The sequence below is a fragment of the Ambystoma mexicanum genome, chromosome 8 (assembly GCF_040938575.1).
Source record: "Ambystoma mexicanum isolate Mex_15411 chromosome 8, UKY_AmexF1_1, whole genome shotgun sequence".
NCBI classification, from domain to species: domain Eukaryota; kingdom Metazoa; phylum Chordata; class Amphibia; order Caudata; family Ambystomatidae; genus Ambystoma; species Ambystoma mexicanum.
In genome coordinates, this window is record NC_090929.1 from 1,075,108,260 (window position 1) to 1,075,134,009 (window position 25,750).

At 47.7% G+C, this 25,750-nt stretch overlaps 1 protein-coding gene across 1 annotated transcript in view; it reads right to left on the reverse strand.

The window, feature by feature from the left end:
* Window positions 1–6,463: 6,463 nt before the first annotated feature.
* ECHS1 (enoyl-CoA hydratase, short chain 1) overlaps window positions 6,464–25,750 on the reverse strand; it is a 298,785-nt gene continuing 279,498 nt past the window's right edge. The window contains exon 8 of the mRNA XM_069611067.1: window positions 6,464–6,637. Coding sequence (XP_069467168.1) covers window positions 6,572–6,637 — 66 coding nt within the window. The 3' untranslated portion in view covers window positions 6,464–6,571. The remainder of the gene's footprint in view (window positions 6,638–25,750) is intronic.

The window sequence follows — 25,750 nt, forward strand, 5'->3', positions numbered from 1 at the left end:
TCACGATCCACATAGTTTCCAATAGCCCCACTATCGATGTATGCCTTTATTGCATACAACCGCTTAGGCTGTTCTGGATCTACGAGAACCATTGGCACAATGAAATGCGAGGTCTGAGAGTTAGTTTTCAAGCTCGGCAAGCGGACCCCTACACTTGTCGGGCGGAGTCATTTCCCGAAACAGAGTCTTCATGGTTTTTATCAGTGGCTCCTACCGCCTTTCTGGGTGGTTTTGCCGGGCAATCTCGTAGAAAGTGTCCAGAATTCCCACAATAAAGACATAATTTTAACTGCCGCCTCCTTTCACGTTCCTTTTGAGTTAAGGGTCCTTTAACCCCTCCAATTTGCATAGGCTCAGAGACAACTCCCTTGGGATTAGCATGGGTCTTGACCAACACCCGGTTCTCAAACCTGGACGATCTGCTTTTCTTTTTTGAAGTCTGTGATCCAATTGGACCACTAAGTCTATATACTCTGTGCATTCTTGGGGCGGATTTACAACTTGGGCCAAGAGATCTTTAAGTTCTCCGCGTAGGCCTCGATAAAACAACGTGACTCTTTTATCCTCTGGCCATCCATTTTCCACAATTAGTCTATTAAAGGTTGCAATATAGGATAGGAGGTCCTGATTGCCCTGTCGCAGGGATAGAAGTTCGTCATCCAGAGCCTGCCCCTGAGAGTGTCGAGCAAATAACCTTTCCATGCTTGCTTGAAACCTTTGAAAATCACAGAGAATCGGGTCATCTTGAGTAACCAGTGGAACTGACCAATCGGCTGCGCAGCCGCTGAGATATGACAATACAAAGGCTACCTTGGTCTGATCATTAGGGAAGGCCCCAGGTCTGCATAGGAAGTGCAAACGACACTGATTCATGAATACGGCGAATCGTTTGGGGTCCCCAGCAAAGCGTTCGGGTGGGGCCAGCGGCATGTTTCCAGGTAGATTAATCTGCACAGGGTTACTGGAAACCACAGGAGCGGGGTTCCCTCCGGAACTGGGTAGAGGAATTTGCCCAGCTTGACCTTGCAAAAGCTGTCTGGCCAGGTCATCAGTTCTTTCCTTTGATATTATTAATTCCCTCCCGAGGGCATTAGTCTCTTGACGAGCGGCATGTACTTCGGCCCGTAATTTCCCCAGTAATTGGGCCCACTGATCAGTCTCAGAACTTTCCATAGCGCTTGAGTGGGAATTTGTAGGAAGGCTTCGCGTTCTGTGACGCTCATCTGACTCCCACGGAGGCGCTGGCCTGGTTCGCGCTGCTGTGACCTCTTCTAAGGTGATGCGCAGGGTTCGGAAGACGGACTGGACCGGGCCCCCAAATCTGGCTTGTCTGGCTCACAGAAGTATCCTTCTGTAGGTGAAAATAGGGGATTAGCTGTCTGCGGGGTAATGCAATCGGCCTCCCACTTTCTCTTCTCACCCGCCTCGAAACCCTTCTGTGATTCCTCGTAGCGTCTCACCTTAGGGTCTGGAAGGACGAGCTCTCCATCCTGCTTCTGATGCAGGGGCGTGTTGGTATCCAGTTACTTCACTGGATTTTCGGATTGGTGAGAACCAAACTTGCTTGGCTTCCAGGTAAGTTTTTTGATAAGAGGTTCCCCTTGTGTCCATGCATTAATGTACTAATGCTAGTGTCTTTTTCCCCATACGGGCCGGGGTACGGAATGCCGGGGAACAGGCACCGACCCGAGATGAGAGGTGAAATCCTTGTAGAAATCAGGTAAGTCTTAATGAGCGTTTTTTGGTAATGTCTTTTCATTTGCACATTAACTCTGATGTCTCTTTTTCCCCTTAGGGGCCGGGGTCTGGAAATGCCCGGATGCGGAGCGGACCCGAAATAGAGAGGGAATGAATAAACAGGTAAGTCTTAACATGGAGATTTAGCTTTCCTTATTCCCTTCTCTCTCTCACCTTTTGTTCTGGTCTTTTTCTCCCTAGGCGCTGGGGCGTGACTGCGAATCCGGATGATCGCTGCTGAACATGGAGGCGCCCTGTAAAGGTGAGTGGAATGCGGCGCTGCAGCGATCGACGCGATGAGCTTTTAAATAAAAGTCTTCCTTTTCAGGATTGTCAGCGAGATGTCTCCGGGATGCGGTTTTAGCAGGTAAGGACTTTTCCTTCTTCTGTTCTCTTCTTCTCTTCCTTTTCAGGTGATCCAGGATGCTGGCAGGCATGGCAGAAGTCAGGATGCAGGAGCAGACACGGTGAGCGTCCAGCTGCTAGATGCAGAACAACGCGAAGCACGTGTGGCTGTTCGGGTGGGGTTTAAATAGCCTTGGAATAAGTTACAGGTATGTATCCTTCCTCCAAACAGGTATGTATCCTTCCCCGACCACGCCCGGTGGGTAAATTAGTCCCACAGGTAAAGTAGTTCCTTTCAGGCCTCAAGGAGGCCGGGATCCTGCAGCATGGTCTGCATCAGGTAAGTGCACCCAAGCACTCCCATAATGAGCCTGGCGCCTATGGCGCCAGGACACTGTCCAAAGGGCCCCTATATGGGGTTGCTGGGTCCTTCCTTGGGGACTGGATGTCCGCTTTCGGGGACGCAGGGCTTGAACCGGCTCCCCGGGAGCGGGCATGATGACATTGTGGCCGCCTTTGGGCCGCTTGGGGGGTGGGGGAGCAGGGACCTATCTAGTTCCAGATTGTTCACGCAATTGAAGTCTCCCCCCCAGATAAAGAAGCCATTCCTATACTGTGCAATTTTGGCATACATGGAGTTCAGGTGAGCTGGGATGCTGTTGGGGAAATACAAATTCACAATGCATCTCTGTTCGTTCAATGTAACCCCATAGTATCACAAACCTGCCCTCCGGGTCTTTCTCTGATTTGGTTAGTTGGAAAGGGAGGTGGGGACTAATCCAAGTGAACACTTCTCTAGTGTACCTGGAATAGGTGGCTCCAAACCCTTGTCCACTCAGTGTTCCCGCAGTTTGGCCACTGACTCCTCTGTGCAGTGGGTCTCTTGTAATATATATATGATATTCCAACCTTCTTCCTGTGGAGATAAGACTTGATTCCATTTCTGCAGAGGTAGGTGCCCGGTCCCCGCACATTCCATGTCATCACGTTGATTCTTGCCGCCATAGTGTTTCGCAGGCAACGCTCAGGGGCTCCCGTATCATCTGGGCCATTCCAGGTCATTAGACGCGGGTGGTGTGCTGGCAACCGGCCTGCACAGGTTCTGGTGGGGTGTGTTGCCCGACAGAAAACAAACCTACCACCACATCCCAGTGAGCTGGCCAAACTAACCGGCACACCTATGTCAAAGACAAAGCCACACTCCAAACCAATTACACACCAGCGGCAGATGAGAACATGGTTGTCAGTAGTACAGTAATTATCAAAGTGACGATTCTGTATCAACTAAAATAGATATAGTTTCAATTCTTAGACGGGGCTCAAACTAAGCACCGACTCTTACAACCAGTCAAACTCACACCAAACATCCTCCTAGCCCCATCCACGCTCTGAACCACACTCAATCCAGAAAGCTGCAGCCTTTTAACCACTTTATATTTGCACACACCAAGTACAATTTACACTCAGATATACCTCCATCCAGCAAGCCACAGCCTTAAACCACTGAATAATAGCACACACCAATTACTCTCAACTGGTCTGCACACCAACACTGGAGATGCACATTATGTCAACACGTTAAATTCGTTTTACCATTTTCAAAACACAGGAATGGTTAAATGCCTAAAAAGTCCATGTTGCAATTTTCCTGCTGAAATCCCTCCACCAAAACGTTAATTCTAACATGCTAAACTTATACATCAGTACACATCATTCTAGCACATCAAATACAACCCCGGATTTCAGCATGAAATATTTCCATTTAATATACATGGCATACTAAAAGTTCACATTGCTTGCACTTAAAATGCTGAAAATACCTCAAAATTGGGAAAATACGAACACCGGTTGCTTTAACCAATAAGACACCCATCTAGGCCAACTATGCCAAATCTAAACCCTTAGGCAAATACATCCCTTTAAAACAGCCCACTAGTGCTTTTAAAATCATGGAGTCCAGATAATGATGGCATAGCCTGCCGAACAGAGCATGCCATGACTCCCTGGCTATTCCTTTTTTTCTGAAACACAAACTCAAAAGCTCAAAGACAGCTCACCAAACAGATTTCGATTTCAACTCAAGAAACATCTCTGCTCTCTGCAAAGACAGCAGCCCAGCCTGCCACCCTGCGATGGATAGATATGCCCAGAACAAAACCCTCTCAAAACGTGTGGGAAGTGGTATCTCGTTAACGTCCATGACATGGCAGGACACCTTAAAACAGCGCAGCAGAACGTTCACACTGTGAGGTAAGGACACAGTCGCCGTTCATCACACTGGCCCACCGCATTTCCAATCGTTGGCTCTCCAATTAGAGGGACTATGAGAGGCCCCAGAGCCGAAACAATCCGGCAAAACGCGACATCACACTTAGCAAACGACAGAAGGTCCTTTTTTCCAACAGACCGTCCATCTCGGGGAGAAAGTGGATGGCGACACTCAGAATGTTGGGGTGGCATTCCATCCCTTGCCACCCCCCACACCAGCACCATTAATGATGAAGCCAAATAGATGAGCAGGACTCTTGTCGGCAACCGTCCCAACAGTCGCCCTGAGAGCCCAATGCCCAGTGAGTACCGTTTCATAGCGAAAGTTTCCTAATCTTTTTTTCCCCTGCTTTATGCTGCACGCTGGCACTAGCCCTAAATCCAGCTCGCCAGCACAACCATCGTCACATTATTCAACTGCCTTCCAAACGCCGCACTCAGGAGATTCTCGTCAGGGTCTGGGCAGCCCTGGCACCCTGACCGCTCCACAGGCCTGCTCTGTCAACAACCTGGGTGGTTGTGTACACAGGTGTTCAACTGCTATAAGGTTTTCTGGGCTCACCTCTGTCCAGGCTCTCTGGGTGTTCAACTGCCATACGCCACCCTGGGTGGTGGGAATACTACTTCGGGGCAGGGGGCCCTCCCTTTCTTTCTCCTTTTCTTTGTTCCTTCTTCCTGCATCCCGCACAGCAGTCGGATTTCTCCTCTCTCATTCTCACAGGTTCCTGGCTTTTTATACCTCTTCCTGGATCTGTTGCAAGATGGACTCACCACCAGCTGTTATGCAAGTTTACTTTCTGGAGGAAGCAGGTAAGTTAATCAAGCTTCTGTATTAAGTTGCTTCACAGGCTCAGATGTCATCAGGTACATTAGTTCATTACGAGATATAACGAAGCTCAGGGAGCCCACTGGCTCCCATCTCCCAGGCTACATTATCCCAACTGCCTCAGGTCGAACACTCAATCATCCCACAACATTCCAACACACACAGAATTCTACTTATTACCTCACACAGGAAGAACAGACCCTAACGGAGGTAACGTAGAACAAACCTCCATGTAAGACACCTTGCTACTGATTTAGGTAGTAAGGTCTTAACAATAACTCTGGGTTCCAGCCAGTAGGACAAACAGATGGATCCACCTGGTGCCTTGGATCCTCATTCCCACTTTGCAAAAACCAGACTAAGCGGGTTACAGTCAGTAGGCGCAGGCAAGTTCTAGTTGCCGTACACTACGCACGTGAAAGCCACAGAACACCTATGGAGGATGATCCCTTAGATGTCAAAACAGGGAGAAGACAGTTCTTGTGAGCATTTGTAAAAAAAAAAAAAAGACATTCATAAAAATGTCAATAGGCACCCAGCTACTTCCAGGGTATTTGTGAGGTTCAGTCTTGAGAAGGAAGCTCGAACCGATCTAAATCCTTAAAGCCTTTAACCTGCAAAATTAATATGCTCCAACTGTCTGACAAATGAAAAAGCAAATAATTTGACAGGTGGAATTAGAAACACCCACAATGTGCTTAAATGTCTAGTACCCTCAATGTGAGAAAAAAAAATGGCATTCTGGAAGCCGGTCGTCGGCCTGTGTGCACTTCGGACTTCTTAATATGCCTCACTAATTGTGAAAATATCTTACGGTATTTTTCCATACTGTAAGGAGTCAATCAAGAGCGGGGGAGATCGGAGGGGGAGATCGGACGTGGTGCACTTGTTACACAGTAGGATCACCAAGACACTCCTCAATGAATTCTAAACACAACTAACATCTTCAGTCCCAGAATAGGATACATTCAGGAGCACAAACTGTTCTGCAATAGTCATAGGCAGCAATCAATGCTTTTTTTTTATCCTGTGCAAAACAGTAACACCACAGGTCTATATTTGGAAAACATCAAAGAGCATGCATTGGCTCATCCGGTTCTACAATAAATTGTCTGATGCATTGCCCTCCCACCACAATAAAGCCCCTTATTTTTTTCTTCTTGGATCACAGACATGTATCCATAGCTCACTGGTATTCTGCAAGAAGAAATAAATCTAATATTTAAAAGCACAGAAGTAAAAGCTGCACATACAGAAATAGGCAAGCACAGAAGTAAAAGCTGCACATACAGAAATAGGCAATTTATTGGGTCAACATTCATTAGCTGTTGATTAGTAGAAATTAAACAGAAAATGAACATCCCAAAAAAGACAAGAATGTGGGTCAGTTTATTTTCAGTGATCCGTGAAGTTTGCTTTTCTCTTCTCCACAAATGCAGTCATTCCTTCTTTGCGGTCGTCCTACAATGGTAAAAACAGAGTGTGTAAGAGATTGGATGACCTCTTGCTTTTGAATCTACACCAGACCCATTCTGAATCCACATACATACTGATGCACTCACTTTGCACAGATTCTGGCATCCCAAAATGAACGAACTGCTCAGTGGTAACCTTGGTAGAACCTCTGATAGACCTCCCTCTATGCAGGTGTCCCCCCTTTTCGAAAACCCTTCAGTGGTTCAGTGTCAACAACTTAAGAGATTGTCACTCCTGCCAAAAACAGAAAATTGACCGGATCTTCATGTAGTTGTTCATGAAGGCCATTCAACACCCATTTCAAATTTCTACAGGATCTCAAGTTTAGACAACTTATACACTGTTGCACTGGTAGGTTGTAAGCCCAGCATTTATTGCTAAAACATCTTTTATATTCCAAGGTCCACCTTTGAAAACTGCTAGATTACAAAAGCAGTTTGACCACCTTTTTTTCAGAAAAGTATGAGGGGGTTGAGGGTGGGGACATGCGTTTCAGCTTAATTGCAGGCACTAATCTTGAATCTATGTGACCTTTAAAGTCATGACACATTCTCTAGGACCATCATAAGAGCAAATCTCAAATCCAATTCTTGAAAACTCATGACTTGTGAGAAACATCCATTTGCCCTTCTACCACCATATTTGTTTGTTGCTGACTGCATTTTTGGAATTGGAGAGGGGTGTTCTACTAAAGTCGAGAGTATGCAACTTACGTTTGTTCTTAAAGATTTATGAAGGAGACACTCGTGTAGACCATTCTGAGTGGTAGAAGCATTCCAGAAATGTGCTTATTCCTGAGAACTGCCAGCAGACAGCCTATTTTCTATAAGTGTTAATAACATATTCCTTTTATACTCCGTGTTATTTTAGCATTTACATTTTTCATGCGCACAGTCAATACAGACAACCGAGAACAATGTATTCACATAGAGGCCCTTTTTCCCCTAGACACTTGAGATAATAAATATCTGCTGAGTAGGGTATGAAAACACCACCTGCCGATTAAACGTTAATATTTGGAGCAGTGTGCATCTGTAATTAGGCATTGCCAAACCCTTACCTGGTAGGTGGGTCTCCACACCTTGCTCTTACTCTCTCAATGTACAGCTATTGCATAAAGATAGAATAGTTGATTGGTGGCAGGGTTATCGAGAGTCAGCAAAAGGGGATTATCAGTGCAAGAGTGATTACAGTTAGAAGCCCCACTTTCTCTAGAATCCCAAGATTGAAAATGTAAAAGTTACTCATTGTGGTCACTGCTGTAGTCCTACTCCAGACTGCCCTCCTCCCATACTTTTTGGGACTTCCATCCACTCTATGTCCAAAAGGCTGATGTAGAGGTCCAGACAGATGTCCAGCAAACAAAAACCCTATTGTTAAATGCACCTGACGAACCACTGAAGCAGGCTGGACTTTCAGGGTACTAGCATGAAACCCAGGCCAAATGTTATAAGACACTAGAATGCAGAAAAAAAAAAACTTAACAGGCTGTTTGCCTGGTTAATCACTTCGATAGGTAACGAAGAACCCATCCGATTTACTACACAGCTTTGTTTTGTCCAGCTAAATCATTAGTGCTTGTCGGATGTTCAGGGTATGCAGTATGTGACAAACAGCCTTAAGAATCTCACAAGTCTGATAGTAAGTCGACACGTTATCATCACATCTGAAGTATCTTTGTTGTCAGGATTCTGAGATTATGGTAGTTAGACTAAGGGGGTGTTCTGGCTTGCCCCCATTCTACTGTGGGCTCTCCTCACCCTACTGAAGGCTTCCCTGTTGCCCAAGGTCAACGTGAACATTAAAGAGCAGTATCCCTACTGTCTAAGGTAACCTCTACTGTGGGAGTACCCGATGACAAGGGCGTTCTCTATCCTGTTCTTTCGGGACTTACTCAGGATACCATGCAATAAGATGATGGTCTTAATGTTGTTAGAGATTGTGCCTGTTTCTTCAAACAATGTTCTGTCCTCCCCTTCCCCTTCACTCCTCTCCTTGGTCTTTTGCCTCCTTACGTTCTACTCTCATTTCCCCCTTCTACTTCTCTCTCATCCTACTCCCTCTTACTTTCCCACCTTCTCCACTCCCTTCCTTCCTTGTTCCTCTGGTTTTCTCTCTCATACCTTCTATTCTAACCTTTGACTATATCTGGTTTTATTGCCCCCTCGCTCTTTTCCTCTCACCTCCAATCTCTTTCCTCTTCCATCACTCCAATCTTCTCACACTCCTCTCCGGCCTATCTTCATGACTGCCCTCCTCCATGAACCACACTCCCCACCATCTTACCTTCCCCTCAACTCCTGCCTGTCCCTTCGCTCTACCCTTCACTTCCACTCATACAGCTCACCCCACTCGTCTATCCTTCACCCCACTCTTCTGCCACTCACCCTCATATATTCTCACAATCACAGATTCACCCAAGTGACTCTAGGTACCACTTTCACTCACACAATAACTCACATGTACGCCCATCTCACTCCACAACAGATTCTTCAGCACTCTGTTCCACCTCCCGTCTTCCTCCTGGTCTCTCAGCCAACCTTCACTCCTCACCTGACCAACCTTTACTCGATTTCCTTCTTCTGGGTCTTTTATACCCACGATTCTCTTGCTCCGTCCGCCCATCTTCCACACCTCCTTTGGTTTAGCTGACACAATGGGCGAATCTAAAGCAGTCTGGTCCCCAGAGGTTGAGTCATTGTAGCGCAATGTTATTAAAAAAAACCTTAGCGCGCCCCCTTTTGGCACGCTGGATGTCAGGTCAGCGTTTTGCTCCATGCAGGTAATGCTTTTCTTCTGGGACGAGCGTCAGAATGCTAGACTATGCATGACGGTCATTGCTTTTCTAGAGCTGTTTGCCAGGCTCTCTCACTGTGGCAGTGCATGATGGTCCAGGCAGTTCAGAAATAAAGAAACGAGAACTATGACCAGACTTTAGGGTGCATGGCATTGGGTCATTGAAAGTGGTACTGGTCTTAGTAGTCAGGGAATATTCGGGGGTTCAGGGGCGCTGCCACCCTCCCATCTCACTCACCCCACCTTTGGGGTAGGACTGGCTCTGGCATACACCCTGGAGGGCTTTCTACCCTATGTCGGAAGGGGCCCCTGTTTCCTCCCTGACCGGACCAAGCTCCTGACCAGTCACATGAGTCCTTTGCAGTTGTTTTGGAAAAGAAAGGTAAACAGATTTCCTGGTTACTATAAAAAAAACAGAATTAACTTGGGTTAACTGATGCTGGAAATGCATTGAAGGGACAGGGCCTCCATGTCCTTGTCCTGTAATCCCTTATGTATGTTCTGTGATGTCTTCTGCACCGGAGTCCAGTTAAGACTCCTGGCAGTGCAGCTCTTCCTCTTTTTGGTCATGGTGTACAGACCCTTAACCCTAGTGTATGTTTTTGGGCACGTGTGTGGCCCACAGAGCAGGGTATGGGCTAGTGGCAGCTTCATGCCGAGTTTCACAGGTGCTCCGAGTATCCTCCATTTTGGGATACTCAGGCCCTGCCATAGGAATCAATGGATTCCTGATAGAATAGGTAATAGACGGGTAATAGGTAGACTGGTAATAGAAGCCTACAGGCCACGGGGTCCATCTTGCCTTCTATTACCTGTTACCATATTTTTCCCGAAGTCCTGGGAAGCCCTGACTCTGTCCCCTTCCCCTGTCGGGCTGTTGGGTGGAAGAACCATATATGGTATTGTGGGGAAGTCCAGGCCAGGCTGGATGGAGCCTTCCCAGTGACTATGTTGTGGGTACCCCCTTGAGGTGGGACCTGTGTGAATAGAGTGTGTGACCAATATGCATTATATGTTATGGGTGTCTGGCTCCTGTGTGGATGACATGGATATTGATATTTTATTTCTATCGCACTCGATAAGTGTTTCAGAGCACGACAATGCAAGGGAGGGGAGGGGAGGGGAACAGGGGAGAACAGACACAGCGATCTTAATAGGCCCACTGGCATTGAGAACGTGCAAGTGCATGGGAGAGGGAAAGGGGAAAAGTGCAGGGAAGGGGGGGGGGAGAAGTGGAAAGTGCGGAGCAAAGGAGAAACAGATGAAGAATATAAATAAATAAATAATAAAGGCAACAAACAGTGGTAGTGCAGCCAGCAAGTGGCACGTGTTGGGTTTAAGGCAGTAGACAGGGTATGTCTGATAAGTGCAGGAAGAAAATTGGGGTATGTGTAGAGATACAGACCCCAGTGCAAGGGGTGGCCCGGAGCCAGTGCGGTTGGTGGCAGGGTGAGCAAGTACCTGGGCCCGGAAGACAGAGGGTAGGTCAGGTGCACAGTGCCAAGAGAGAACAGATCAGCAGGGGGAAGGGGGGGGGGGGGGGGGCAGAAGGGAGATGCAAAGAGGAAGGTCTTAAGTGCGTCGATCTGAACTGGACAGCTGCGGTCTCCACCAATGTGACGTGTAGGGCCGAGATGACTGACTGGACTGGCCCACCTAGCTTCGTTTGCTTGGCCCTTAGGAATATTCTTCTGCAAATGGAGAAAGGGAATTAACCACCCGTGGAGTTGAGCGTAAATCCCCCCACAACCGCTGTTTTCCCCATAGATCACCTTTGATGTCCCCTCTTATAGTCACACCTGGTGGTTTGAAAAGATGAGCTCTCCATCCTGCATTGAGCACAGGGGCGCGTTGATAACCAGTTGCTTCACTGGCTCGAAAGAATTGGTGAGTTCCAGAACAATATTGACTCCGAAAAGTATGTAGTTCGTAAGAGTTCACATGTCTGACTTTCACTCTTGTCCGATTCCTTGCAGTTTGCAGCTTGACCCCAGCGAAGAGTTCCTCGTGGTAGCTGACTAAGTTCAGGTAAGGATTTGGCTTATCCTACACAGTTCAATAAAAATAAGGCCAGAATGTAACCTGTTGCTTGCTCCCTTATTCAGGTGTGGAGAGAAAATATGAAGTTCGGGGAATAATGCCTCCGGCGGTAAAATTAGGTAAGTCTATTGCGGTCAGAAGAGTTCCCCTTGTTTGTCCCTTCGTCTCACCTTGTTGTCCGTTTGTTCCCCTTAGGGGCCGGGGTACGGCGAGGATGCAATGGAGACTGCGCCGACCCGTGAAGAGGATTAGTACCCCCGGCAGTAATCAGGTAAGTCTATTGGGGTAGTTACTATTGCCTCTGTTTATTCCCTTGGCTCACCTTTGCTGTTCTTGTGTTTCCCTTAGGTGCCAGAGTGCGGCGGGAACGTGCAGCAGGATGCGGTGGATCGTGAGGATGCTGCGAAGGCTGGTGAGTTCAGCGCGGTGCTGCAGCAGGCGAGGCGGCACGCGTAAAATGCTTCTTTCTTCCAGCTCAAAGGCGCGGTGGATCCGGAATTCAGGTAAGGATCGAAGGTTTTGCTCTTATTCTAACCTTTTCTCCTTCTGTTGCTCCCTTTTTCTAGGAGCTGCAGACTCGAGGCGGGCGTGGCAGAAGACTGGATGCAGGCTTGCAGACACATGAGCGTTACAATGCTGGATGCAGAATAACACGAAGCGTGTGCTGCTCTTCGGGCGTGGTTTAAATAGCCTCCAAAGTAGTCCCAGGTAAGTATTCCTCCCCAGCCCCACCAGAGTAAAAAATAGTCCCTAGGTAAAATAGTCCCTTCCAAGCCTCATTTGGCTTGGAGCTCTGCAGCATGGTCTGCATCAGGTAAGTTCCACTCTACGAGCCTGGCGCCATAGGCACCAGGACCGCACCCAAACAGCCCCTAGTAGGGGTTTTTGGGCTTGCTCAAAATAACATGATGCCTGCTTCCGGGGTTGCTGGACCTGGTCTGGTTCCCAGGGGGTAGCCATCATGACACATACAATCATCAGAAATGCTATTACGGTGAGTAATGCATGTCTTCTGATGCTTGTGAATCTGCTTAGAATCACATGCTGTGCATAGACTAGCGAGCAGTACCTGGAGTTGAAGGACAGAGGTGAGAAGGAACAGTAGTGAAGAGATGTCTTAATACTGCTTGTCCCACCTGAGAGTCAGACCTAGAGTGCGTATCTAGGCAGTAATGTTTTGTAAAGGTGTGTACAGAACTCCAGGTTGACGGCTTGCAAACGGACTCGAGAGGGACATTTGCAATTAATGCTATGGAAGCCCCAGTGCCCCAAGTAGTGTGTGCTCTAGGCTTGAAGGGCAGATCTCTTGGCAAGACTGTAAGAGTGTGATGCAATTGACAAACCACTTACTGATGGCTGATTTAGAGATAGGGTCCCCTTCTCTACCAGCCGCTACTCAGAAGAAAAACTGGTTGGTCTTTCTTAGTGGTCTAGTCTTTTCCAGATAATATATGACTGCCCTGCACACATCCAGTGTGTGTAAGCTTCTTTCTGCCACGTTAGTGGGGTTCTGGAAGAAGGTAGGTAGTTCTAATGATTGGTTCACATGGAACTTTGAGATTAATTTGGGTGCAAACCGTGGGCGAGTGCACAGAACCACCTTGTCTTTGTGGATAGTGACAAATGGGTTTAGAACTGACAGTGCCTGTCGTTCACTAACGCTATAGAAGTGACTGCCACCAGGAAGGCGGTCTTGTAAGTGAGTGCTTTAAGGCTAGCCTTATGCATAGGTTCAAAGGGAGATCCCATAAGACTGGTTAGTACCACATGTAGGTCCCACCCGGGAGCTGGGTTTGAAATGGGGGGATGAAATCTCTTAACCCCTTCCATGAAAGCTTTGATTACTGGGATCTTCTGCCACAACACTTTCTGCTGGGACGTGGTATAGGCTGAAAGCGCAGCTAAGTGGACTTTCAGAGAATTAAAAACCGGACCCGAGTCAAGGATGTGAGTCAGGTATAGTACAATATGAGTAGGAGCGCAATCTATAAGATTGATACACTTGGAATTACAGATGACAAAGCGTTTACAATTATTGGAGTAGCAACGTCGGGTGTTAGGCTTTCTTGGTTCTTTAAGTATATCCATGCATCTCTGTGGAAGTTGGAGGTGCCAGAACTCCATGATCTCAGGAGCCAGGCCGCTAAATTGAGAGTTTGCGGGCATGGATGAAGTGTGTCTCCCTTGTCCTGCGATAGCATGTTGTATGTGCAAGGTAGTTTCATCAGAAGGGAGATTGACATCTCCATGAGATGAGAGAACCATGGCTGGCGGGCCCACATCGGGGCCACCAATATCATGGTAACTGGTTCCTGGAGCATCTTGTGCACTATCTTGTTGAGTAGGGTAGTAGGGGGGAGGGGCCAAAGCAGAAAGCATAAACAAATTTCCCTGACCATGTTATCCAGAGACCGTTCCCCTTGGAGCGGTTCTGCGGTTACCGAGAGGCATAATCTGGGTATTGTGAGTTCTCCAGAGTTGCAAACAAGTCAAATCTCTCGGAAGCCACATTCTCCGAAAACGTTGGAGACGAGGTCTTCGTGTAGTCGCCCTTCGTACTCTGTGGGTAGAGGGAGTCTCTGCTGAGCACGTCTGTCAGAAGATTGAGTTCCCCTGGAACTTGTTGAGACAGGAGGAACATCTCGTGTTTGAGAGCCCACTACCAAATGTTCTGGGACAGTTTGGATAGCCCTGGAGAGCGAGTGCCCCCCTGTTTGTTCAGGTAATACATGGCTGTGGTGCTGTCCGTGAGGACCACCACTGTCCCAGCAACCGTGTCTGAAAAGCCTTCAGTGCTTTGAACACTGCTAACAGAGCCAACAGGTTTGGGTGGGTCGATGCTACTGCTAGGGACCAAACGCTGTCCACTGTCTGCTGAAGGAGGTGAACCCCCCCACCCCATGAGAGAGGCGTCCGTAGTGAGAGTGCCTTCTGCTGCTGGGTGGTAAAGGTTTTCCCCTTCAAGAGGTTTTCCCTTGACCACCACTGCAGAGAGAACGAGGGCTGCCGAGACAACCACTAGATTGTCCGCTGGCCTGACACAACTTGCTGCTGAGCCACTCTTGCATGGGGCGCATGCGCAAACGTGCGTGAGGGACCAAATAAATGCAGGATACCATCATTCCCAACAGTCGCATTGCTTTGCATACCTTCACCCCTCGACTGGCTACATATTGAGGGATTTGAAACAGCATGTTTTGAACCCTCTCGTTGAAGGGGAAGACGAGGCAATCTTCTGTCCGAATTAGGGCCGCTAGAAATTGCTTGACTTGGCTGGGGTTTAGGCTGGATTTCATCTCGTTATTATGGAGAATCCCAGACTGAAGAGTAGGTCTATCGCCCTTTGGGTGTTTGACAGGCATGTTGCATAAGAATTTCCTGTTATGACCCAGTCGTCGAGGTAAGGATAACCTGGGATGGATTGCCTGCGCAGGTGAGCTGCTGCTACTGCCAGTACCTTTGTAAATACTCATGGGGCTGAGGCAATGCCGAAGGGAAGGACCTTGAACTGATCGCGTTTGTTCTCCATCATGAGCCTTATGTATTTTCTGTGTGCCGGCAACATCGATATATGAAAGTATGCATCTGTTATGTCCAGTGTTGCCATGTAAGCCCCCCTGTGTTAGTAGAGGGATTACCTCTTGCAGCGTTAAAATTCGAAACCTTTGTGGTTTGACAAATGTGTTCGCTGGGCGCAAATCTAGTACAGGGCGCATGGAAAGATCCTTTTTGGGTACAAGGAAGTACACTGAATAAATACCCTAGTTTAGCTGTAGAATGGGGACAACATCGGTTGTGCCCTTTTCCTGCAGGATCGCGACCTATTGCAGTAGGATTTTCAGGTGTTCCGGTGTCGGACGCATGGACTTCGGTGGTCTGAATCGAGGTGGCTGGCTGAACTCTATGCAATAACTGTGGGTTGAGCACCCACTGGTCTGTGGTAATCCCCTCCCATGCGTGCAAGAATGACGTTATATGTCCCCCGATTGGTGAGGCATGAGAAGGGACCTGGATCTGCGAATCACTTCTGATTGGAGGCCAGGGAGCCTCTAGTGGTGGCACTGCGACCCCTTCCTTTGCCACGGCGCAGTCCTCTAGGCGGATACCGGTTTGAGGCAGTTGACCCCTGTCCGAAGGGCCAGGTGTTACCCGTTCTGTATTGGTTATGTGGGGAACGAGGGTAGGATTTTCCGTGAAAGGAGCGGCGAGAACTTCCACCCCGCTGTTGAAAGGACCTTAAAGATTTCAAAGTCTCATGTTATTTTTTCACAGTTTCTAGCGCCTCATCTACAGCTTTACCAAACAGGTTAGCTTATTCCACCGGTTTGTTGATGAGACGCTTGTATTTCTAGCTTGAACCCTGAGTTCTTTAACCATGTGTGCCTCTTTAAAAGGGTACCTTGGGCCAGAGTCCTCCCTGTCGTCTCTGCAGCATCCAGGATAAGGATATTATGATTTACCTGTCTCCCCTCTGACACAACCGCGAGCAAACGTGACCTTACTTGTTCGAGGACCACCTGCAGGCCCTCCTGGAGCAAGTTCCACTGCACATCGCAATAGCTGGCCAACAGAGTGGTATTGTTGGCAATCCTGGTGGAGTAGGCTGCCGCAGCAGTGACACGCAGTCCCAGCACACAGTTTTTTGCAGTCCTTGTCCGGCGGTGCATCACCCAAAGACCAGGGTACCCCCGCTCTTTTTCTAGATGTAACAACGAGGGAATCTGGGGTGGCATGGAGGGGCGAAAAGGTTTCTCCACCCGTGGGTTCACAGCCCTTGTTTGTGATGGTGTTAGTAAAGAAGGGGCGATATGCTTTTTAATGGAGTTTAGTAAAGGTATAGCCTGACTGGCAGGTGGCTTCTCCTTCAGAATATATTCCACAAAGTCAAAAGTCTTGCACTGCTTCTTGCGTGGCAATTTGGAAATGTTCAGCCGCTTTTTTCAGAATGGCATTAAATGCCATCTGGTCATCTATAGGAGATGCTTGTCTAAGAGGTGGAGATTCGGGAGGATCCATACATATTGTGTCTGGGTCTGGGGTATGGGGTATGGGTAGGTGACAGCCATGGTGGGTTATCCACTGGTGGCTCATCCAGCCCAATCTGGGGCCTGGTCAGTGGGTCCTCAAAGGGATCGTCTTCCTGCAAAAAGGGGTCCTGAGGAACCTCTAACTGATCCGTCAAATCAAACACCTCCTCATGAAGAGGACAGGAAGTCCTCTGAAATTTTGACACAGTGGGGTAAAGGTCTTCCTCACTAGGCCTTTTAGGTGTGGTAAACCTTTCTAAAATGTCTACGAATTTGCATGCCTATTCATACACCCCTCAAACCTATCTCTGGTCCATAAGGAGGAGCAAGAGGAGTCTGGGGTGGAAGCGGGGAGGGGGAAGGGGAGGGCTCTTCTTGGGGATCTACCTGCTTAGACCGTCGAGATGTATCTGAGGGGGTCTTAGATAGTGGCCGGGGGCTCTCAGAGTAGTCTTCCTGCCTTTCTCGGCGTGTGGACATGTCTTTTGACCTGTTTTTGGGCTCATTGGCCGTCGAAACAATCTTTGCGAGACTCTCGCGGATGTTCGCCGTCTCCGGGAGGGTTTTCTGCTGTTCTAGTGGCTTCGCCCTAGCTTGACGTTGCCGGTACATTTTGCGTCGGCGCACTCTTAAGAGGCGTCTCAACGGCCTTCTGAATTTTGGCGCTGATGCCCTGGTCAGTGGAATGCCCAGACGCATGCTGCTTACACGGTTGCGGGGAGGGCTGCCGAACCCGTGGATTGGCGGGTTCCGTCGAAAAAATAGGCGTACCCGCTGGCATCTTAGACCACCACGACGAATCCGTCAAGGCGGTACCGAGGGGGCAGGGGGATTGTATGTTCAGCCTTGTGTAAAGTGGGTGCGTCCCTGTCGCCGGGATCTACACTTGCCATAGCAGAGTCGGTCTGCCTGCCGGGGCTGGGGACTGCTCAGAGTGTGGTTGCTCCGATGATAGCTCGATGGCATCCGTATGGGAGCCACGTCTGTCGCTTAACTCCTCATCACTCTCTGCGCCTGTGGCGGCGGGGGAGCTACCCTCGGCCTGCATCAGGGCGTAGGCCGCCCACCTTTTAACTTGACGCGCTTTAATCGTCTTAGGGCGCAAGAGCTGACAAGACCGACAGGACGCCTTGCGGTGATCGCGAGGGAGACTCTTATTGCACCTCCAGTGCATGTCCTTCCAAGGGTACTTGCCTTTACAAGAAGGGCAACATTTTAAAAAGGTGTCCTGTCCATAGCTCAGGTTTATAGCAACGGCAAAACCAGAGGGGCAAAGAGACTGGAGAAAGAAATGCATTCTTGTAAAGAAATAGAGACCCCCAGTCCCCACTCTCCCTACTGAATAGGCCGGCCAGAAGGCCCGGCCACGCGGTCGACAGCATCGACCGGAGCACCAGCCGTCGAAGTCTGGGGTGGTCTTCCACGGTGGCAGGTAATCAGTCGTCAAAGGGGACAAACATATAAACGACCGCAGGTCATGGACAAAGTTTTAATTCGCAATTTGTAAGAGCTCCGCATAAGGTGACCAGCTAGCTGGGCGGAAAAAAGCAATCTGAGGGACCTCGACTCGTGAGGGATTTTGGGTACACTACACGTCACGTTAGGGATACAAGCACGCCCATGTCGACGTCCCCTTTCGATCCTCGAAAGACAAGATGCAATACACCGCGATTACCACTAGATGTCGGACTAGATGCACAGCATGTGATACTAAGCAGATTCACAAGCATCAGAAACTTTATTACAGGTTGCCCAGGTGGGGGAATCCGCACTCAGTACTGTGTCTTAGTAGCTAAAGAACCATTCTGCCATTGTTTTTATCTAACTTGCCTTCCTTCCTATGACATATGCTGTTATATGATTTGTATGCCATTATAACTGTCAGCGATTGACTCCTTTAAAATGCATCAACTGCTAAGTGTGGTACCACATTGGCAATTCTAATATGGCAAGTATATACAATGTCTGAGTACACAGTGTGTTATTAATTGATGTATATACCTTGAACCTTATTTATAGATAAAGAACTGTGTTAGCACATAACAGTGTGTGGACGATCCTTTGTGGGGGGTTGGGGACTACACTGCACATAAGAACCAGCCTGCATCACCTCCTGAGAGCTTAAGCCTTGGTTGCACGTCCATTCGCTACCCTATAGAGAACCTTGGCTGGGGTCCTCCGTGCTTCCAGTCTTTAAAGAAACAAAAAAAACAAAAAGGGGTGTGGACATACCAATTTATGCGTGTGCAAAACCGTGTATGGTTCACAGGATGCGACAATCCTCTCAAAAGCTTTGTGAGCAATAGCAGTTCGAACCACATTAAGATCCCACATTGGGAGAGGGTCGAAAACTGCAGGAAACAATTTTGATAAACCATGTTACTTTTATAATTTGATTCCGAGATGAAAAGGAAAGTATATCAGAGCTTTAGAAACCCCCCCATTATGCTGCTTGGTAAGTCCTACACACGTCAATCTATTCTGGTCAACTCTAAAACAAATGACAAGCTGCAGAGAAAAGGGTTTGTTTGCCCAGACACCAGGGACATATTTTAAGCCTCTTGCTATGATATCAATAAAGGTGGTCTTGCAACCCCGATGATGCCCATAACGTCATCTGAAAGCCCTACATGATGAATAACTTAACAGCCAGTGAGACGCTAAGAGGATCAGAAAACAATCATCTTAAATGTCTTCACTACATTGTGAAAAAAAATTTAAAAAAAAAAAAAAAGCGTTCCTAGGCCCACCAAGAATGCACCAAATAGGAAAGGTGCTCAGTTGAGTCGCAAAAAAGGCCTCACTTTCGAAGTACGCTAGCCATAGTGCCCATCTGAAGTTCCCACGTGTCATTCTGGTGGTATCTGTGGCACAGTTATATGTTTTGTCCTCCTGACAAGTGGGAAGTCAGTATGCACAACCCAGCTGTGGCACTTCCCTCTTTCCCCCCCAAATAAGAAAAGCAAATAGAACCAAATTTGTTGCCACTCTGCACGTTCACATAGAATGCGGATGTGGTATTTGCATTAACACCTGCTGCCTCTTTTCCTTAAAGGGGAAAAATACCTCGCTTGCGGTCTTGTTCAGACCAAAGACTGACAAAATTCCAAGGTCGCCATGCACACACAAACACTGATAATTAGAGTTGTTCGTGGTAAGTCCGCTTGAAAAGTCATTTCTTGCAATAGATTCCTTTTGAGGTTCCACCACTGTCATCATTGATGCTCTTAGGGACCTGCAAAGTCATCTCCTGAGATTTAATAGGTCTAATCAAATACCAAGGCCCCTGTAACTGTACCCAAGTCATTTTGAGCATGGCAAAATAAACTCCTAGAAAACATAATGGCATGAGGTCCAGGAGCCTCCTAAACAATCAGGATATTGCAAAAGATTTAGAACCCTCTCAGGTCTGAAACCTGGGCTTCTGCCCCAGATGGGAGCGATGTAAATCAATTGCTTGGTGACAGATGCCCAATGAGAAGAGGTGGTCCAGTAAGCTTTGCAAGGCTAGGCAGATACTAATATTAACCAATGACCAAAATAAGGGAAAACATTTACCTCCAAACTCTGATGGGGAGCCATACTTTAAGCTTTGGGAGTACTCAGGAAGAGAAGGAAGGGTTACGTTGAAGTTTGAATGAAGGGCCCTGTACTAAAACAGGGCACTCTCGGGAGGATAGCTCAGCGGCAACGTGCTCACCTTGGAAGCAAGACGACACAGAGCACGCAGGTTCGATCCCCGGGTCTGCGCTTAGAAACCTCTGCGTATTAAGCGTGTTATAAATAACCAATCATATCATATCATAAAACTGATGAAGAGGTAGGTCAGTGCGTGGAAATTAGTATTCTTCAGGTCTATATCCAAAATCTAGTTACCTACACTTAGACAGAATCTGATTTTGTCTTTGGACATGGCATTTCAGCTGGCAAATGCTCATTTTCACTATACACTGCTTGGCCTTTAATGTGGTGCTTGGGCTTACTTCGTTACACAGGGAATTCTGAATCCCAGGGTTACCAGCATTAATGACACCATGCCGTACATGCCATTTTCCATTGGCGATTTCTCCCCCACCCCCAGAAGCCAGAGAAGAAAGAAGTTAAAGCAAACACTAGCATTGTCGCAGTCCTTAACAAGTGGCTGAAGCTCTGTGTAGTCGAGCAGCGTTTTCTGGATCTTGTGTGTCCTTCCTACTGGATTGTGCCCTTCCTTGTGCTGTTTTTGACAACTATTGTAAATCCCTGAGCTCTTCGCACTGGTCAGGTAACAGACCCTGATATCACTTTAAGTGCTGTCTTTTTTGGATCCTTCTTTTGTGCGAGGTTTGTGATATTTACTGGGTTTATGTGATCATTGCCCCGCCGGAAATGTTGACTTAGAAAATGCTGACTTCCATTACGGTGAGGAGCAGTGATCACATAGATCACTTGTTCCCTGTATCCCCCTACCCTCTTCCCCCCAACCTACTTGCCTGTTTGCTGGCACAGTTGTGTGTGCCGCTGACTCCTCTCTATCCCTGCAATGACAGTTCCCTCCCCACTAACGTGGGTTGGAGCTGGCGCTGCAGGGTCCTTCCTTTTTTTAAAATTTACTTTATAGTCCCCACGCTTACCATGCAAAGAAGTGGGGGACACCCCCACAACCCCTGGTCCCCTTGTCTGCTATAACTGGAATCAGCATTTTTGTCCCTGTCGAATGGCGCTAATATGAGGGACCTGGTGGCACAGCATGAATGCAGCGGCAGCCGAAAGACATTACAATTCATGTCAGAATATTCGCAATTTTCATAAGGCGCAAATGCGCGGCAATATGTATGTCAGAATTTCTTTGTCAACATTTCTGTAAGATTCCATACTTGCTCATTGTTGGAGTTCTCTGAACATAGGAAACACTCCCAGTTCCACCGGGATACCGCACCAGTCATTCACAAACAGTTAAGTGAATGCCTCCTGGATCTTCCCCATTCTCCCTTTGCTGGTACCAATTCCCTAGATGTTTATACTCGGTGGGATGTGGTGCGTTATGTTGCATTGTGTTCTACACAAGTGTGTCGAGAACATTTTGTAGATACTGGATTGCTTGTTGTGGATTCGTCGGGATTTATGTGCCCCAACTGCCTCTTCAGAAGTTCTGAAACTGTGGAAACTGGACTTGTTTCTCTTAGTTACCACCCTCCAGCGACCTGGGCCAGGCCTATTGTGGGCTCTGGTGTTTTCATGCACAGGGAACTAACATCAGGGGGTTATTCCCTGTCTATTGCCTCTGGTATACCAACAGGCAGGTAATAAGCACTTAAGTCTTGTGGTAGGTCAGAATCAACACTTGGGCGACCAGACATTGTTTCAAGGGTTTTATTTTGGTCATCTCCAAATGTTCAGTAAATCTACACGCACAAGCCCTTTTCTATAACAAAAAGGAAGTCAAAAGGGTGCCCGTCAGGATGTCTAAAAGTAATATTAAGTCCTACGTCCAGAATCCTACTCCAAACGAACCACTTTCCCCATCTTCCAAAAGAAAACAACAAATAAACTTTGTGGAACTATTACTCTGGAAGGGATGGCTACTGGCTTCTGATCCCAACCCTGTCCCTTTTCAGTAAATGCATTTGCCCACAGTTCAAGTTCAAGAAAGACAGATCTTGGCGTGCTGGAAGGTTATGTGGGCATTCCAGCGAAGGTCTTCTGTAATGAATCCTGTGGAGTAATCACTAAACCCCAGCCTAACGTCTCCTCCCATTTGGTCAGGGGAAGGCAGCCGCTACCTGATCAGAACCCTGGGGGGGGGTGTGGGGGGGTAACATAAGGGAGGAGATGGCTGTCAAGGGGAAGTGGTGACTCCTTGTAATGCTTTTGATTAAAACATGGCATCTGTGCGTAGTGCATTTTGGCTGCTCCCAGAGCCATAATGGACATTTCCTTCAGGCCTCAGTGAAATCTGAACATTTTCTTCAGGGTTCAGTGAAAGCTGCATTTTGATATGAACCTGTAACATGGTTTGTATTATTTCACTGGCAAACATGTATTCTTGCTTCTGCATTGCTTCAAGGACTGGTTTGAAGAAGGTGTCAGCTGGTATTTGATTATGTTGCGAGGGAATCCTGCAAAGCAGAAGAAAGTTTATGCAGGTGCCTTCGCGCTTTCATGAGAAAGGGAAGTGTTTTGCCTTTTAGGGTTGCCTTGGGTCACTCCGGCCCGGGGGCCCATGGGAACTGTCAACAGGTAGAGATTTTGAAAGCCAGAAAGTTCGGGAAAATGCCAATACGCATTTGTGCGAGGCTTAAAATGAGGGGCACTGGGTGGTCAGGCAGAAAGCTTCTTCGAAGAGTGGATACACTGCTTCCATGCCTGTTGATGCTAGGATCTCTGTCTGTTTTTGGAGCTTTTCAGTGCGAGCCTGGCAAGATAAGGATTTGTTTTCTGGGTGCTACAACAGTGAAGTATTTTTAGACGTTTTACTTTTCTTTATATGTGTGGCAATTATCCATTAATTTATTATGTTTATTCATTTATGTTTCTTGTGAATAAAAGGCCATAAAGAGCCATTTTTGTAGATTAGCAGTGTTTGTGTTCATAATTGTCCTTCAGTGTTTAAGGTTTCTTCATTTTGTGTGCTGGGACTGTGAAATATTTTCCGTAAACTCTTGAAGCAAAACTCTCCTCTAGGAGAGACGAGGTATTCATCCTCTTTTGAGGATGACATTCCCATGATACCCAAATACCTAATGACATGCTGTCAATGCACACTTCCCTCTCCTACTACCCAAGGCACAGACTATGAAAAGTCTGCTAAACAACAAACATTGGAGGTTCAGGAGGTAAATATGATAACCCCAAATTGTTATGATTCTGCCTTATATAAAAGGTTCTAATCACAAGGGTAAACCACAACCTCTTTTCACAACCTCCAATAAACTTGACAACTATCAGTTCACTAATCGGATAAAGGTCATCAAATATCAAAAGACCAAAAATATTATGATATATATGATAGGTTATTTATAACGTGATTAATACCCAGAGGTGTCTAAGCACAGACACAGGGATCGAACCTGTGTTAGCTCTATGTCGTCTTGCTTCCAGGGCGGGCACGTTGCCCCCGAGCTATCCTCCTGCCTGTGGTACTGAGACGAGGAAGAGGGACTCAGAATTGATGAAGATTAAAAAGGTACCATGAAACCTAATGAGCGGTCTAGTTGTAGTATGTAGCACCTGATGCGGACATTTCAATTCAGGGATGAGATTCCGGTGAGGGAGGGAGACGCTGATGGAGTAGCAGAGGTGGCAGCAGGACTGAATGCGGAAACTCTGGAAGCAGAATAAGCACCAGCTGAGGCCAACATGGGAGACGTCGCGTGGCCGTGAAGAGGAAGCCCAGCTTGAGGCAGCCTTGGGGAAAGCTATGCCGTGTGGGAGAGGAGCTTCCAACACACGGTGAACCACTTTGGTGAGGACACAGAGCCGTAGACCTCTCCGCTATCAGAGCTTCACCGAATGACTGTGCATACCACAACAGTCATACGAGAGCTGGCAGCAGTGCAGACAGACCTGAGGAGATCCGCTGCTGTACCCACGATGAGAAGGAGACGCAAGAGAAGGAGATGCAAGGGAAGCACAGTGAATTGGCTTGAGATGCCAGGTAAACCCTGGGTGCTCCGAATGAGACATTTAGCTGGAACTAATGATTTTAATACCAAACAAGTGAAATAAGGCAGCCAGGGCGCAACTCTCCTTATACGCCCCCTACCCCAACTTAACTCCCACACTGAACTCGTTGACGGTCTTCACGACCATCATTCTGGATTCCGAACATTCAGAGGCACGGAAGAACAAGTTACTTTCTTACCTGGTAACGTTCTTTCGATGGGATGGTCCGACGACGTATTCCATATCTATGACAGGCAATGTCCACAGCTGTTCTGCTTCGGAAAATCTTTGGCGTCTACGTCGATGACGTCGATGCGCCGTCCCCGAGGACCTCCTCCAACGGCCGACGTCACCCGATGTGATAAGTAGGACGCACGACGCCCATAGCCTTAGTTATAGTTTTTTCCCCAGAACGTGTGCCACCAGTTTTCTGCCAGTCAGACACACAAGGCCTTGCGGAACGCAAGCTGCAATCGCAAAAGAAATTCTGCAGCGGGGAAGGCACGGAGGGATCGATATGGAATACGTCATCGGACCATCCCATCGAAAGAACGTTACCAGTTAAGAAAGTAACTTGTTCTTTGAGGGGATTGGGTCCTCTGACGTATTCCATAACTATGACAGACTCCCAAAGCAGTACCAAGCAAGGAGGTGGGAAAGAATTTAGAATACAAATTTTGCATGCCCAATCAAATTGCGGAATAGAGAACTGCCTTGCCAAAGGCCAGATCTTGCCCTCTGATGGAATCGAGGGAGTAGTGACGTACAAAAGTATGTACTGAAGCTCAGGTGGCTGCATCACAGATGTGACGAATAAGAACTCCCCTCTGCAGGGCAGTAGACGCAGCCACTCCCCTGGTAGAATGGGCCCGCAAGCCAGCCGGAGGATCCTTACCCGCCAAGCGGTAACACTCGGAGATAGTTAAAATAATCCAACGAGACAAAGTCTGTTTCGTCACAGCTTGTCCCGAACGCTTTCCAGCGTAACCAATGAAAAGTTGATCGTCCACTCGGACCCGGGACATGCTGTAATGCTCACCTGGCTCCCACGGAGGCGCTGGTCTGGTCTGGGTTGCTGTGGCCTCTTCAAGCATGATGCGCAGAATTCGGACCACCGATTGAACAGGACCCCCAAATCTTGCTTGTCTGGCCCGTAGGAATATCCTTCTGCAGATGAAAGGGGATTAACTGTCTGCTGAATAGTGTGCTTTCTCCCCCCTTTCCCCCTTCGTTCTTCTCTGACTTCCTCCAAAACCCCCGGTTTAAGCTCACCTTATGGTTTGGAAGGATGAACTCTCCATCCTGCTTCTGGTGCAGGGGCGCGCGTTCGTCCAGTTACTTCACTGGTTTTCAGAATGGCGTTGGCACATCCACTTGACTTTTCTGAGCGATACACCGTAAGTATGAAGATGCAAAAGTTCAAGTGTGAGCCTCCTTTTATGTTGTTTTTTCTGTCCTTTATTTCAGGTGCAGAACAAAGGCGATGCGTTGAGGGGTTAAATTGCCGGTGGTAAAATCAGGTGAGTTAGTGATGAGGGCGACCCCTCTAAATGTCTTTATAATTCCCCAGTAATGTCTTTTGTCCTTTCCC